Source organism: Lissotriton vulgaris, chromosome 10, assembly GCF_964263255.1.
Source record: "Lissotriton vulgaris chromosome 10, aLisVul1.2, whole genome shotgun sequence".
Classification (NCBI taxonomy): Eukaryota; Metazoa; Chordata; class Amphibia; order Caudata; family Salamandridae; genus Lissotriton; species Lissotriton vulgaris.
The window spans coordinates 1,026,016,654-1,026,030,379 of NC_141698.1; the positions used below are offsets into that span (position 1 = coordinate 1,026,016,654).

At 49.8% G+C, this 13,726-nt stretch overlaps 1 protein-coding gene across 1 annotated transcript in view; it reads left to right on the top strand.

The window, feature by feature from the left end:
• The window catches only part of NEK11 (NIMA related kinase 11), a 593,243-nt gene that overhangs the window by 429,882 nt on the left and 149,635 nt on the right, over positions 1–13,726 (top strand). The window contains exon 11 of the mRNA XM_086939910.1: positions 2,806–2,866. Within this exon, the coding sequence (XP_086796036.1) occupies positions 2,806–2,866 (61 nt within the window). The remainder of the gene's footprint in view (positions 1–2,805; positions 2,867–13,726) is intronic.

Sequence of the window (13,726 nt, forward strand, 5' to 3'; positions counted from 1 at the left end):
CTATTTTGATTTATATTTTTTAATTAAATTATATTTATATTTTAACTATAAAAAAATCTAAGGTAACATTATTTTCTATAAGAATTTATTTTTAGTCCCTGCATCTATTATATTCTATATTCTATCAGAGAGTGTTGCAGTACTAGTGGTTATCCATCTGTAGTGCTGGACTTACTTAAAAATTGTGGGTTACTAAAAGAGTGCAGTTTGTTAGTACTGAAAAGTAGTAAACTTACTCAAAAATGGTAACTTTCTAAAAGTTGTAAGTTACCTTTGTGGATGGGTCATACATGACAAAGAGCAGGCACCTCCTCCTTCTGATCTATAGTGCTTCCGTCTTTATTTTTCACTTACAATGGCTCATCTTTTTATTGTAAATATACCTGCATGTCTTTCCTCTCCCACCGCCACTTCCCCCCGTGTATATACAGGGGCGGTGCGTCCATTAGGCTGCTGGGGCGTTGCCTCACAAGCCGCCAGCACCCGCAACTCCCTCAGCATCTCTGAACTTAACTAAATTCTCAGTTTACTTAAGTTCAGAGACGCCGAGGGAGAACCGACAATCATGTCAGTCAGCATGACGTCGGACTGCCCACCCCAGTCCAACATCATGTTGACTGACATGATTGTCAGCCCAGGGGCAGCAGGCAGCAGCACAAGTGCGCATGACTGGGGAAGGTCAGCAAATATTTCCGCCGTGCCCAGTCATGCGCACTAGTGTCTGCACATGCCCATTAGGAGAGCGAGGGTTGAGCAAAGGCTCAAACCTCGGTCTCCTAATGGACAGGTGGGCGGAGAGTAGCCATGCCCTAAGGCAATCCTGGCGCTGCTAGCAGCGCCAGGATTGACTGAGAGCGGTTGCCACCCACTTGCCAGCAGTGATGCGCTGTTCCGTTCCTGTAGGCGCACAGCAACGGACACGAGGCGACGCAGACCTGCTAAGGTAGGATTTATTTATTTATTTTAAAACTCCCCCATCCCCCCACCCCGCACGACCCCCCCCCCCCCATCGCGAGCCGCCGACTGAGGCTGGACATGTGCATTGAAGCCAGGATGTATGTCTCAGGGCTGCGTGGATGCTTAGAGGGGAGTCTGCCTCACTGCAAGTTAAGTGCAGAGGTGCATGTTGTGTGCGTGGAGGGGAGTCTACGTGAGGGCTAGTTGTGCGCATTGATGGGACAGTTTGTCTCAGCTATGTAGGTGTGCATTGTAGGGGCAGTCTGCCTCCGGGGCTGGTCAGTGATGTGCACGGGAGGGGCAGTCTGTCTCTGGGGCGGCCCTCTCTTTAGACATCACTAGGCTGGAGACAAACTGCCCCTTCGATGTAGATCACCGGCCCGCCCCGGAGACAGACTTCCCCTCTCGTGCATATCACCGACCAGCCCCGGAGACAGACTGCCCCTTCAATGCACACTTACATCGCTGAGACAGACTTTCCCATCAATGCGCACAACTAGCCCTCACGTAGACTCCCCTCCACGCACACAACATGCACCTCTGCACATAACTAGCATTGAGGCAGACTCCCCTCTAAGCACACACGCAGCCCTGAGACATACATCCTGGCTTCAATGCACATGTCCAGCCTCAGTCGGCGGCTCATGAGGGGGGGGGAAGAGTTTTAAAATAAATAAATAAATCCTACCTGAGCAGGTCTGCGCCGCCTCGGGTCCGTTGGTGCGCGCATACAGGAACGGAACAGCGCATCACTACTGACAAGTGGGTGGCAACTGCTCTCAGCCAATCTTGGCGCTGCCAGCAGCGTCAGGATTGACTTAGGGCATGGTTACTCTCCACCCGCCTGCCCATTTGGAGACCGAGGTTTGAGCCTTTGCTCAACCCTCGCTCTCCTAATGGGCATGTGCCAGTCTGTGAAGACACTAGTGCGCATGACTGGGCACGGCGGAAAAGTTTGCCGACCTTCCCCAATCATGCACAATTGTGCTGCTGCCTGCTGCCCCTGGTCTGACAATCATGTCAGTCAACATGACGTTGGACTGGGGTGGGCGGTCCAACGTCATGCTGACTGACATGATTGTCAGTTCTCCCTCGGGGTCTCGGAACTTAAGTAAACTGAGAGTTTACTTAAGTTCAGAGACGCCAAGGGAGCTGCGGGTGCAGGCGGCTTGTAGGGCAACGCCCCAGGCCCTAATGGACGCACCGCCCCTGCAGTCATTTGCATGTGGCACCGCCCCCATACAAATGAGTTAACGGCCTCTGATGATAGTAGTGGCACTTTATGTCCACCAGTGCTATTGGTATTACAGAAGGGGGCGCACAAGCGTCTGCGGTCCATTCTGTAATACCAAAGTGGTTATTGCTCGTACTAATTTCTTGTTTGAGCTGCTACTTATGATGCACGCAACAAGATGCAACTTTAATGCAAAGTAAAAATATTAATTCCCCATGGCAACAACTAGAAGCAACGAAAACCAAGGGATAATTAAGGCGCTCCGTTTCCCCCCTCTCTCTCGGAAGTTAGTGCTGCAGGCATTTTGAGACTAATTGACATTAAAACTGCTGATGCCTGAGAACAGATTTGTGAAAGAGGATAAATAAACGAGTGGGCTTTAATAGGACCTTACTGATTTTTTTTTATCCTTTTTTAGGATTTCTCCTCTTACTGGAGTTACTTTCTAAAATGTATTGGTCTCAGAACTACGAAGAAGTGTGAAATAACGGAATAAATAGACACCTGCAGAATTGGGAGATATTTGCTCCTTATATGTATGATATTTAATAGCCTGTGTAGCATAATGATGCGGTGTATGCATTTGTTTTTTATTCTCTTCCTTATACTTTCAGGACACTGATGTTGAGGCGATGGTCATGTATATGGAGAGTGTTCTCGGATCCACGTGTCTTGGTAAGTGGCATTCATATCACAATCCAGTCACTTATACTCACCTCTACATCATTGTCAATTGCTTGACTTGCACAGTATTGAAAGTGGGACTGACTCACTGGTGGGAAACACTTAAGTAACTACATATGCACGTCCATGTACAGGACAAGAGCTAGAGTGCAAGTTTACACACATTTTTTGTCAGACTTCCTACATCCGCCTTAAGATACATCAACACTCTGTCATTTAGAGATATGCGGACCTTAAGTATACTGTCGACGAAGGCCCAATAGGCTCCCTCGACGGAATACTTGCTGCGACGGCCCGGCGGAGTATGGGCTGTCAGAAGAAGGACATTACCCCATGCACCCTCTTTAGGGTGCACAGTGTAATGGCACTTTTTCCTCTTCATCAATGCCAAGAAGAATCTGAAGTGAGGGACAGAAAAAAAATAATGACCCCCCCACACACACACACATACCCTGGAAGAAGCGTCTCAGGGCGTAGGGGTCAATAGTTTTTTGTTTTTCATAAACAAAGTCCCTCTTTGGGATTTTCCTTCAAATTAGACAGCGACTACACACAAACCCCTTTGTACATTGAAAGGAAGCACTGGTGTGGTTCCTTTCAATGTACAGAGGTGATCACTGGCCCAGCGGTCATCTATAAATTTAGGGGGGAATAGTAGGCAGGTTATGTCCTCTGCCACCCTGACTCACTGTACTTCATCCTTCAAACAATAAATTGGGCCCTACATTTAGGTTCACCGCTAGGGCCTCAAAGTGTCCGATTCTAATGTAGGGGATTGTGCTGTGTGGATCCCTCCTATACCAAAAAGGCATTGCCAACCATCAATATAATCACAACACCTAACTATATCTTAAAATGTTGTTGACTAATAAGATCAATAAACTCATATCTTTTCTGAACCTCATTCAAACCTCCATGTCTAAATGTTATCTGACATTCAATGCAACAAAGACTCAGTGGCTGTCTTCTTAATCTGCCAGATAAAGAACAAGGGTGTGACAGTGGCGATAGCGTCTACGGGATAGGAGGATGGGCGGGCGAGCAAAAGAAAGTAAAAAAAAAAAATGTACCTGAATGTGACGCGATGTCCTGGTGGCGGTTGCATTATAGTTAGCCCTGTGGGACCGTCGCCTTGTAGGTGGGCGGACCCAATCCCCAAAACAATGGGGGACAGACTGCAGTCCATCCGCCATCGTAATCAGCCCCTTTGTTTCTAGAATGGTAAATATCATATATCTTGAAATATATGACCTTGTTCAAGTCAACTGTTTATGTAAAATGTTTTTCTGGAATTAGTATTCTATGAATTTCTACTTGTATTAAATCAGATAAACGTTTTGAATAACAAAATTGGATTCTGTTTGAAGCTAAGTCGGTTTTTGGAAGCAACATCAAACAAACCAAGGCATTGGACGTGGTTCTTAAAAATTGCCACCGGGGAAAAGAAGTGCATTAATTCTTAAGGCGAGAGCAGCGCTAACCAGGAAATGCATAGCTGATGAAAACTTAAATGTCCATATCTTCAGTATTGGGTCCTCAGACTCCAGTCTAAAGTTGCGGATGCACTCCACAACGTATGAGTCAGAGCGGGATGTCTATTTGCAACTGGACCTTGGGTTTCTACTGTAGCAGCCCATAGGTCTTCAACAAGCAGGACCTTCTCCAATCCCCAGGTGCAAGAGAGAAATGGCACTTGAGCAGGTTGGACAAATGTGCAGGTGCAACCTGTCCACTGGTTCTCTTCTGGGCAGACACTGCCTCCCCAGTCTCCAGCACATTCTCCACTCTGCATCCTCAGGAGAGATGTTCCAACAATCAATCTTGTCTCGAGTGGCCAGATTATGAGCCCCTTTGTCCTTGTGGGTCAGCAAGATGCTATGACCCTTAGGCCTTGGAGCAGACTTCCAGATCCAAGATTCAGGGTAAAGCTTGACACACCCATGGTCCTTTAGCTAGCAAAGTGGAATTCCTCTAGGAGGCAGGCGGTCTTCATCTTTGCAACATTCTATTAAATTGGGATTTTTAACAGTTTATGGGTGAACTCAGTTTGGAATGATGATAGACCCTGTTCGAATCAAGTTCAAATGTATGCCCTCTCCCTCCCTAATTTTTACTGTTGTGCGACCCAGTTCCTTTCTCTGACAATTGCCTTTCTAGACCAGAGTGACATCTGCTGCAGTTGATCAAAATGACAGCTCTGACCCTTCTGGAGCTGAAGGTCCCCCTCTGAGAACAGCTGCAGGATGTGACCTGGGTGTGGCCTGAACTTTCAGGAAGCCCCCTTGGGCTGAGAGTCCTTTGAAAATTGATAGTTGGGTACCTAACTTCTAACACGAGGAGTCAATAATAAAATAATGGATGAAGTTATATTTGATATATTGTAGCAGTGACCACACGAGGTATCCCGCCACTCGTGACCAGAAATAAATTATCTTTGTGAGAAGAGCCAGGTTGTGATGGCTTTCCTGAAGGCTTCTAGGATTTGCGTGACACGAATAGATGCAGGAAGTATGTGCCTAAGAGTGGAGATCAGTACCTGAAGGAACAGCAACTTGCACAGGATTTCTTGATTTAAGTTTTTTGTTTAAGAAATCCAGAGGACGAAGATCGAAGAGAATAACATGGAACTAGGGGCCAGATGTAGGTAAAATAGATTTACCGATTTTTAATTACCGAATTTTACCGATTCGGTAATTAAAAATCGGTAAATCTGAGGGGTGGATATGTAGGTATTCCAGATGTGCTGGAATAACAATTCGGAAGAATTCGTTATTTACCGATTCGGTAAATACCGAATCGGTAATGCCAATTCATTCCTATGGGCTTTGAAGCCCATAGGAATGAATGGGCATTACCGATTCGGTATTTACCGAATCGGTAAATACCGATTTTCACAAGGGTGCAGGGGGTTTCACTTTGACACCCTCTGGCACCCCCAAAACAGGCTCGGGTGCCATGTGGCAGGCATACATGCCCTAAGGGCAGGCCTGCCTGTCACATGGCATAGGTGTGCATGCACACATGTGCATGCACACCGGAATCGGTATTTTACCATCAAATTGGATTTGATGGTAAAATACCGATTCGGTAAGGCCTCTGGGACTCTGAAGAGTCCCACCTACATCTGGGTGCCTCAGAATCGGTAAACTTACCGAATTTTTATTTTACTGAATCGGTAAAATTACCGAATCGGTAATTTTACCGATTCGGTATCAAAATGCCCCCTACATACCTGTCACCCATTTACCGATCGGTAACGGCCAAAATCGGCCGTTACCGCTCGGTAAATGGCCTCAAACGGCCACCTACATCTGGCCCATAGTGAGAAAGTCAGTCTGGGAGAAGCAATAGGACTTGGCCATGTATGAGTGTATGTATATAATGTTTCTGTATCGCAAACCTAGCTAAAAGGCAGTGGAGCACAGTCCATAGTCAAAGGCAAGCATAAAGTCAACTAATAAGAAGAGAGAAAGCTGGGTTTTGGACACTTAGGGCCAGATGTAGGTCGCCCAATACCGGTCGGTAACGGCCGAAATTACCGAATTTCGGCCGTTACCGACTGGTATTGGGCTTTGTAGATGTAGGTGGCATTTTTTTAGGATTCGGTATTTTACCAAATCGGTAATTTAAGGATTCGGTAAAATGCTGAATTCTTAACATACCGATTCAGTAAATTACCGAATCCAGGATGTAGGGAGCACTCAAGTTGGTGCATTCCTCAGTTAAGGATTCGTTATTTACCACCAACTACAAGTTGGTGGTAAATAATGAAAACCTTTGGGCATGTATGTGTGCCACATGTGCACCCATACACAATTGAGGGGTGCAACAGGGTGTCAAAGTGACACCCTTCAATGTTTTCCCCCTTTTACCGAATCGGTATTTACCGATTCGGTAATTGCCATTCATTCCTATGGGCCTTTTTTAAAGAAAAATTACCTACATCCCATTTACCTATTCTTAAATACCGAATCAGTATGATTTGGTATTTAAGAATAGGTAAATTGAGATTACCTACATCTGGCCCACAGTGCATTGTGATGTAGTGTTCTTTAAAAAAAGGTGAGCCTTCAACACTTTCCTAAATCAAAGCAGAGTTTGGGTGGTACCGATGGACACAGGGGTGTTATTCCATGGCCATGAAAGGCCCATGGAAATCACCTCGTCAGTGCCGGTTGCTCAACCCGCCGCGTGGCCCCTCCCGAGGTCACCCGGTCCCCCTGCCGCCACCGCCTGCTCGTTTGCCGCCTTGCTTTCCGCTGTGCCCCTGACTGCGTTTGTATTTCTGCTGTCCTTGTACTTGTGCTGTGCCCCCGTTTCTTGTCCGCTGTGTTTAGCCCCCTGGCTAGTGTCTCTGTACTTGTGCTGTGCCCCTGATTGTCAGCTGGTTTTTAGCCCCCTGCCTTTGTTTGTATTCAGCCCTCCAGCGCTTCTGCTACCGTTCCCCGCTGCTCCAGCCCGCTCTCTGCCGCTGCTCCCCCACGGCCTGCTCCCTCTCCATCTGGTCCCTCTCCCCTCTCCCATTCGCCACCCCGCTCCCACCTCCCAGCTGTCCTCCCTCCCACTGGGCACTTAAGGAATCGACCGTGCGACAGGGAGCTGTGACCTAGCCTGACCTCGTCAGTGCTGGTCGCTCAACCCGCCGCGTGGCCCCTCCCGAGGTCACCCGGTCCCCCTGCCACCACCGCCTGCTCGTTTGCCGCCTTTCTTTCCGCTGTGCCCCTGACTGTGTTTGTATTTCTGCTGTCCTTGTACTTCTGCTGTGCCCCCGTTTTTTGCCCGCTGTACCCCTGATCATTGTTGGGGCTTCTGCTGTCCTTGTGCTGTGCCCCCGTTTCTTGTCCGCTGTGTTTAGCCCCTGGCTAGTGTCTCTGTACTTGTGCTGTGCCCCTGATTGTCCGCTGTGTTTTAGCCCCCTGCCTTTGTTTGTATTCAGCCCTCCAGCGCTTCTGCCGACGTTCCCCGCTGCTCCAGTCTGCTCCCTGCCGCTGCTCCCCCGCGGCCCGCCCCCTCTCCATCTGGTCCCTCTCCCCTCTCCCATTTGCCACCCTGCTCCCACCTCCCAGCTGCTCCTCCCTCCCTCCGCCCCCCCCACTCTCCATTTATGGCAGAGTTTGCGCGTACGTGCAGCGTCCACGCGCAGTGGGTGCGCCGATTGTGTGCCGAAGGCGCGCTAAAGGCAAGCCCGTCTGCGCCCGTCCGCGCCTGGCCCGTGCCTGGCCCGCGCCTGGCCCGCGCCCAGCGCCAGAACCCCTGGCCCCCGCAGACGCCAGCCCACCCGCCGGACTTACGACGCCGCCACCCTCAATGCACTCAAAACCGGCCGGATCCCCGGTTGCTACCGAGCCACCCCAAGACGCACCCACGGACCCTTCACCTGCCAATCCTGCAAATTCTCCTGCATCCGGACCTGTACCGCGCCCGCCAAGCCGAGCACCAGCAGCAACCACCTGAAGTGCATCATGCTCAACACCCGCTCCGTCCACAGACACGCCGTGGAACTCTGGAACCTGCTCGACACCACATCTCCAGACGTCGCCTTCCTCACGGAAACATGGATGAACGCCTCTTCAGCGTCCGACATCGCCATCGCCATCCCGGACGGATACAAGATCACCTGGAGGGACCACGTCAACCAGACAGGTGGAGGCATCGCCATCGTCCACAAGAACACAATTCGCATCACGACCAACTCCGACGACACCCTCACAGCCGCCGAACATCTTCACTTCCAGATACACACCGACCCCAAGACCACACTCAGAGGCACCCTCATTTACAGACCCCCAGGACCTCGCACACAATTCAGCGAAGACATCGCAGACTTCATCCGCCCACACGCCCTCTCCTCCGCTGACTACATCCTCCTAGGGGACCTCAACTTCCACCTGGAGAACAACAACGACAGCAACACCACCACCCTACTGGACAACCTAGCTAACCTCGGACTCAAGCAACTGGTGAACACCCCCACCCACTACGCCGGACACACGCTTGACCCAGTCTTCTCCTCCAGCAAGTACATCTCCTTCAGCCACTCCACCGGACTCCACTGGACAGACCACAGCTTCGTCCACTTCAGCTTCAGAAGGACCACGACTCACCACCACCCGCAACAGGTTCCCCGCAGGAGCTGGAACAAGATCACCACTGACCAGCTCACCACATCACTGAGCCAGAACCCTCCCGCCAGCTCAACGGACCCTAACCAAGCAGCCAACAACCTCACACAGTGGATCACCAACTGCGCTGTCGACCTCGCACCTCTGAAAAACCATCCCAGCAGGCCCGGCAGCAAGAAAGCCTCCTGGTTCAACGACGATCTCAAGAACTCCAAGAAGAACTGCCGTACCCACGAGAAAGCCTGGCGCAAAGACCCGACTACAGACAACATGACCGCCCTCAAGCACGCCTCCCGGAAACACCACCAACTGATCCACACCACCAAGAAGACAGCATTCAAGGAACGACTAGACAACAACGCACACAACAGCAAGGAACTCTTCAGCATTGTCAAAGAGCTCTCCAACCCCAGTGCCGGAAACAACGACATCACTCCCTCACAAGACCTCTGCGACTCCCTCGCCTCGTTCTTCCACAGCAAGATCGCCGATATACACAACAGCTTCGGTGCACAGACCACGCACCCAACCACCGAACCAACTCCCCCCACCACCACCCTCCGCGCCTGGACCCCAGTCAGCACCGACGACATCATCTACATGATGAAAACCATCCACTCTGGATTGCCTACCGACCCATGCCCCCACCACGTCTTCAACAAGGCCGACTCCGTCATCGCACCCCAACTCCGGGACATCATCAACTGCTCCTTCAACACCGCCACCTTCCCAGAGAGCTGGAAGCATGCCGAACTCAGCGTCCTACTGAAGAAACCATCTGCAGACCCCACCGACCTCAAGAACTACCGCCCCATCTCGCTCCTCCCTTTTCCTGCCAAAGTCATCGAGAAGACCGTCAACAGATAGCTTGCCGCCTTCCTCGAGACGAACGGATCCCTCGACCACTCGTAGTCCGGCTTCCGAGCCAACCACAGCACCGAGACCGCCCTCATCGCAGCCACTGACGACATCCGAGCCCTGCTCGACAACGGGGAAACAGCGGCCCTCATCCTCCTGGACCTCTCCGCAGCGTTCGATACTGTCTGCCACCGCACCCTAGTGCAGCGCCTCAGCAACATCGGAATCCAAGAGAAGGCACTAGAGTGGATCACCTCGTTCCTCGACGGAAGAACCCAGAGAGTCCGCCTTCCCCCGTTCAGATCCGAGGCCACCGAAGTCATCTGCGGCGTACCACAAGGATCATCACTAAGCCCTACCCTCTTCAACGTCTACATGAGCCCCCTCGCAGCCATCGCACGCCAACACAACCTCAACATCATCTCCTACGCCGACGACACCCAGCTGATCCTCTCCCTTACCAACGACCCAGCCACCGCCAGAACCAACCTACACGAAGGGATGAAAGACGTAGCCGAGTGGATGATGAACAGCCGCCTGAAACTGAACTCAGACAAGACAGAGGTCCTCATCCTTGGATCATCACCCTCTGCCTGGGATGACTCCTGGTGGCCCCCTGCCCTGGGCAGCGCACCCAAACCAACGGACCACGCATGCAACCTGGGCTTCATCCTGGACTCCTCCCTCTCGATGACCAGACAAGTCAACGCCGTCTCATCATCATGTTTCAACATCCTACGCATGCTCCGAAAGATCTTCCGATGGATCCCCACCGAAACCAGGAAGACGGTCACCCAGGCACTCGTCACCAGCCGACTGGACTATGGAAACACCCTCTACACCGGAACCACAGCCAAACTACAGAAAATACTCCAACGCATCCAGAACGCCTCCGCACGACTCATCCTCGACGTCCCCCGACACAGCCACATCTCCGGACACCTGGGAGACCTCCACTGGCTCCCCGTCAGCAAGAGAATCACGTTCCGACTCCTCACCCACGCATACAAGGCCCTCCACGACCTTGGCCCCAGGTACCTCAACAACCGCCTGACCTTCTACACTACCACCCGCCAGCTACGATCGACCAGCCACGCCCTCGCCGCCGTTCCACGCATCCGAAGAGCCACCATGGGAGGAAGATCCTTCTCCTACCTGGCAGCCAAGACTTGGAACTCCCTCCCCATCCACCTCCGTCTGACCCAAGACCACCTCTCCTTCAGGAAGCAACTCAAGACCTGGCTGTTCGAGCAGTAGCGGACCCCCCCCCTCCCCCCAATAGCCTTGAGACCCTCCGGGTGAGTAGCGCGCTATACAAATATCTTGATTGATTTATCTCAACCTTGACTTCATGATTGCCAACAGATCTAAAGAGATCCTCTGTATATTTCAAGAACTGATGAATAGGAAGGTCTTGAAAAAGACCCTGTGTGCCTCCTCACAACATTGCATTGATCTCATGTCATTCTTTCAAAGCTAACATATCAACAATTTAAAGGGACATTATAATCCAGCACTGTTCCCTCTTTCTTCGTAGGTATTGCCCAGTTGACTTTACTAACATCATTCACAGCTCTCATCTGTAACAGGAGGAATTGCTAAAGATGGCACTTCGATGTCAAGCATGTCATCGGAATCCTCCAAAGCAGCCTATATGGAAACATGTATCTCATATTACATCCCAGACCTCCCTTGTTTGAGTAACGCATAGCTTCTAGAAGGCACAATCCTAACACCACTGAAGCAATCTATTACCACACCCATGAAAAAACGATAACAGACCCAAAATGACAGTCAATTAGTGCTCGATGTCCAACCTACAACTTTTCAGCAAGACCCTAGATGAAGAAGCCACAAAAAACACCCACAAACTCCGTGGACCCTGCTGTGTGATGATCGGTCAGGATTTAGACTCTTAAGAGGTAGACCAAGACCTAATCACTGTGACTAACAGAGAGAAAACCCTAGCAGCAATCATTTCTGATTGACTTAATATAAGTACTTGTAAAGCGTACATTCACCCAAGGTGATCTTGGCGATGAATAACAGCTGTTTATTGTTGCCCAACTCAATGGCACTCATTTTATCGACCATAAAAGGATGAAAGGCTGAGTTGACCCGCTGTGATTTGGACCTGTGGTCGATCACAGGCCCCTACAGTGGACGCATCAGTCCCCTATGCCACCACACATGGATGATTCTGCTTCACATCTTCACAACACATGAGAAATGAATTAATCACTCCTGTTGAGGAAGCTCCAGCACTGTCAGTGAATCTGCAGAAAAGCTCTAGAACGGATCCAGTTCTTTCTCGTTGATCACAGTCGGATATGAGTGTGGTCTGCAACGGCATCTGTTTGGAGTGTCCTATGGAGTACCACAAAGCTGAGCCCTCGTGCCTTAACTTTACCACTTACATATTTGCCCCCATACAGAGGTTCTTGGACGACAAAGAATGTTCGTTCATATTTATGCTAACGCCTCCCAGAGATGCATTCGACTGGGTAAGATACGCCAAAATAAATTCACATATTGCCTTTGTTTGTTGCATCATTTTATTAGAGTTTTAAGTCACAATAAAGAACACAAAGGATTAGCACAGGATCGGAATACACCATTACAGTGGGAGGTCACTCACACCAACATGACCTATATTGTCCAGCTTCTGTAAGGGAACCTGGAGTAGCAGCTTCCGTAGCATACTTACAGGCACGCTGAGCAAAGATGTTGGTACAGGCTGTGGTGGCATCAGTGAACTTGTGAAATCCCATTTTGCCTTAGCCATGTTTATCACTGGATACAAGAAATATTTATTTGTCTGAATGGGCCAAAAACACATTTTTGGTCCAAACAGATCAGAAATCCACCCGTTTTAAGTCGCCATTAGGGAGGCCTGTTTGAGGATCACATATTTTATTCAGTCCAGATAGATACTGTGGTCAAGGGTGTAAACCTGCAGCTTTTCCTGGTATGAAAGATCCTGTTCCTTATCACACCCCCCATAAGGGGGGGGTGTGATAAGATCCTGGGCAATGGCAGGACTGAACTGCTGTATTGTAGCACATCTGGGGCTACCACAAAGCTGGTAAAATAGTGAAGAGGTTACAGACCAATGCTGCCAGATTACACCCAATCTTTTGGAAATTAAATGACATAAAGCCAGCATTGAAATCCTTTCGTTTACATCCAATTGCAGAAATAATTCATTTCAAGGTGTTATGTGGGGTACAGAAACCACATCTACAAAAATTTACAGGATGCATTACAAACTCCATTGTCGTAAAGTAGTACCCAATCAGAAATCTCCAGTCGACTAAATCTGGCCAATCACCAAACAGACATTCAAAGGAAGAAAACATGGAGGAAGATCACAAGGGCTGCCACACCCAAGGCCCAGGATGTTCTAAACACAAGGAAAGACCCAAATGTCCAGGAAACTCCTGAAAATGCACCCATTCAGGCTAGCATTTTGAATGCACTTCGAACTGTTAGCAATAAGTAAGTCTGCTATATGGCAATCAAGGACTTAGAGCCCGATTCTGATGCGGTTAGGAAATCTTCCAGATCTAATCGGTTTGGAAATGGTTTCTGACTGACTCAGATCGGGAGAGTCCGACGGACTGAGTATGATGCATCCGGATGCTTCCAGATATGATTTGGGTGGACTCCCATTGACCTCTATGGGGGCCTATGTGCCTAACTGCATCGTATTCTGGCCCTCGGTCTGGAAGACACGTTCCCGATCCGATTCGGAAGGAGCAAATGCCGTTAGGAGGCCTTCCTAACCGCATCGTAATCGGCCACTAGGTGGGAATGCTTTACTATCCGCATCGGAATCAGGCCCTTAAAGTCAAACCCAATAGTGCTCTGA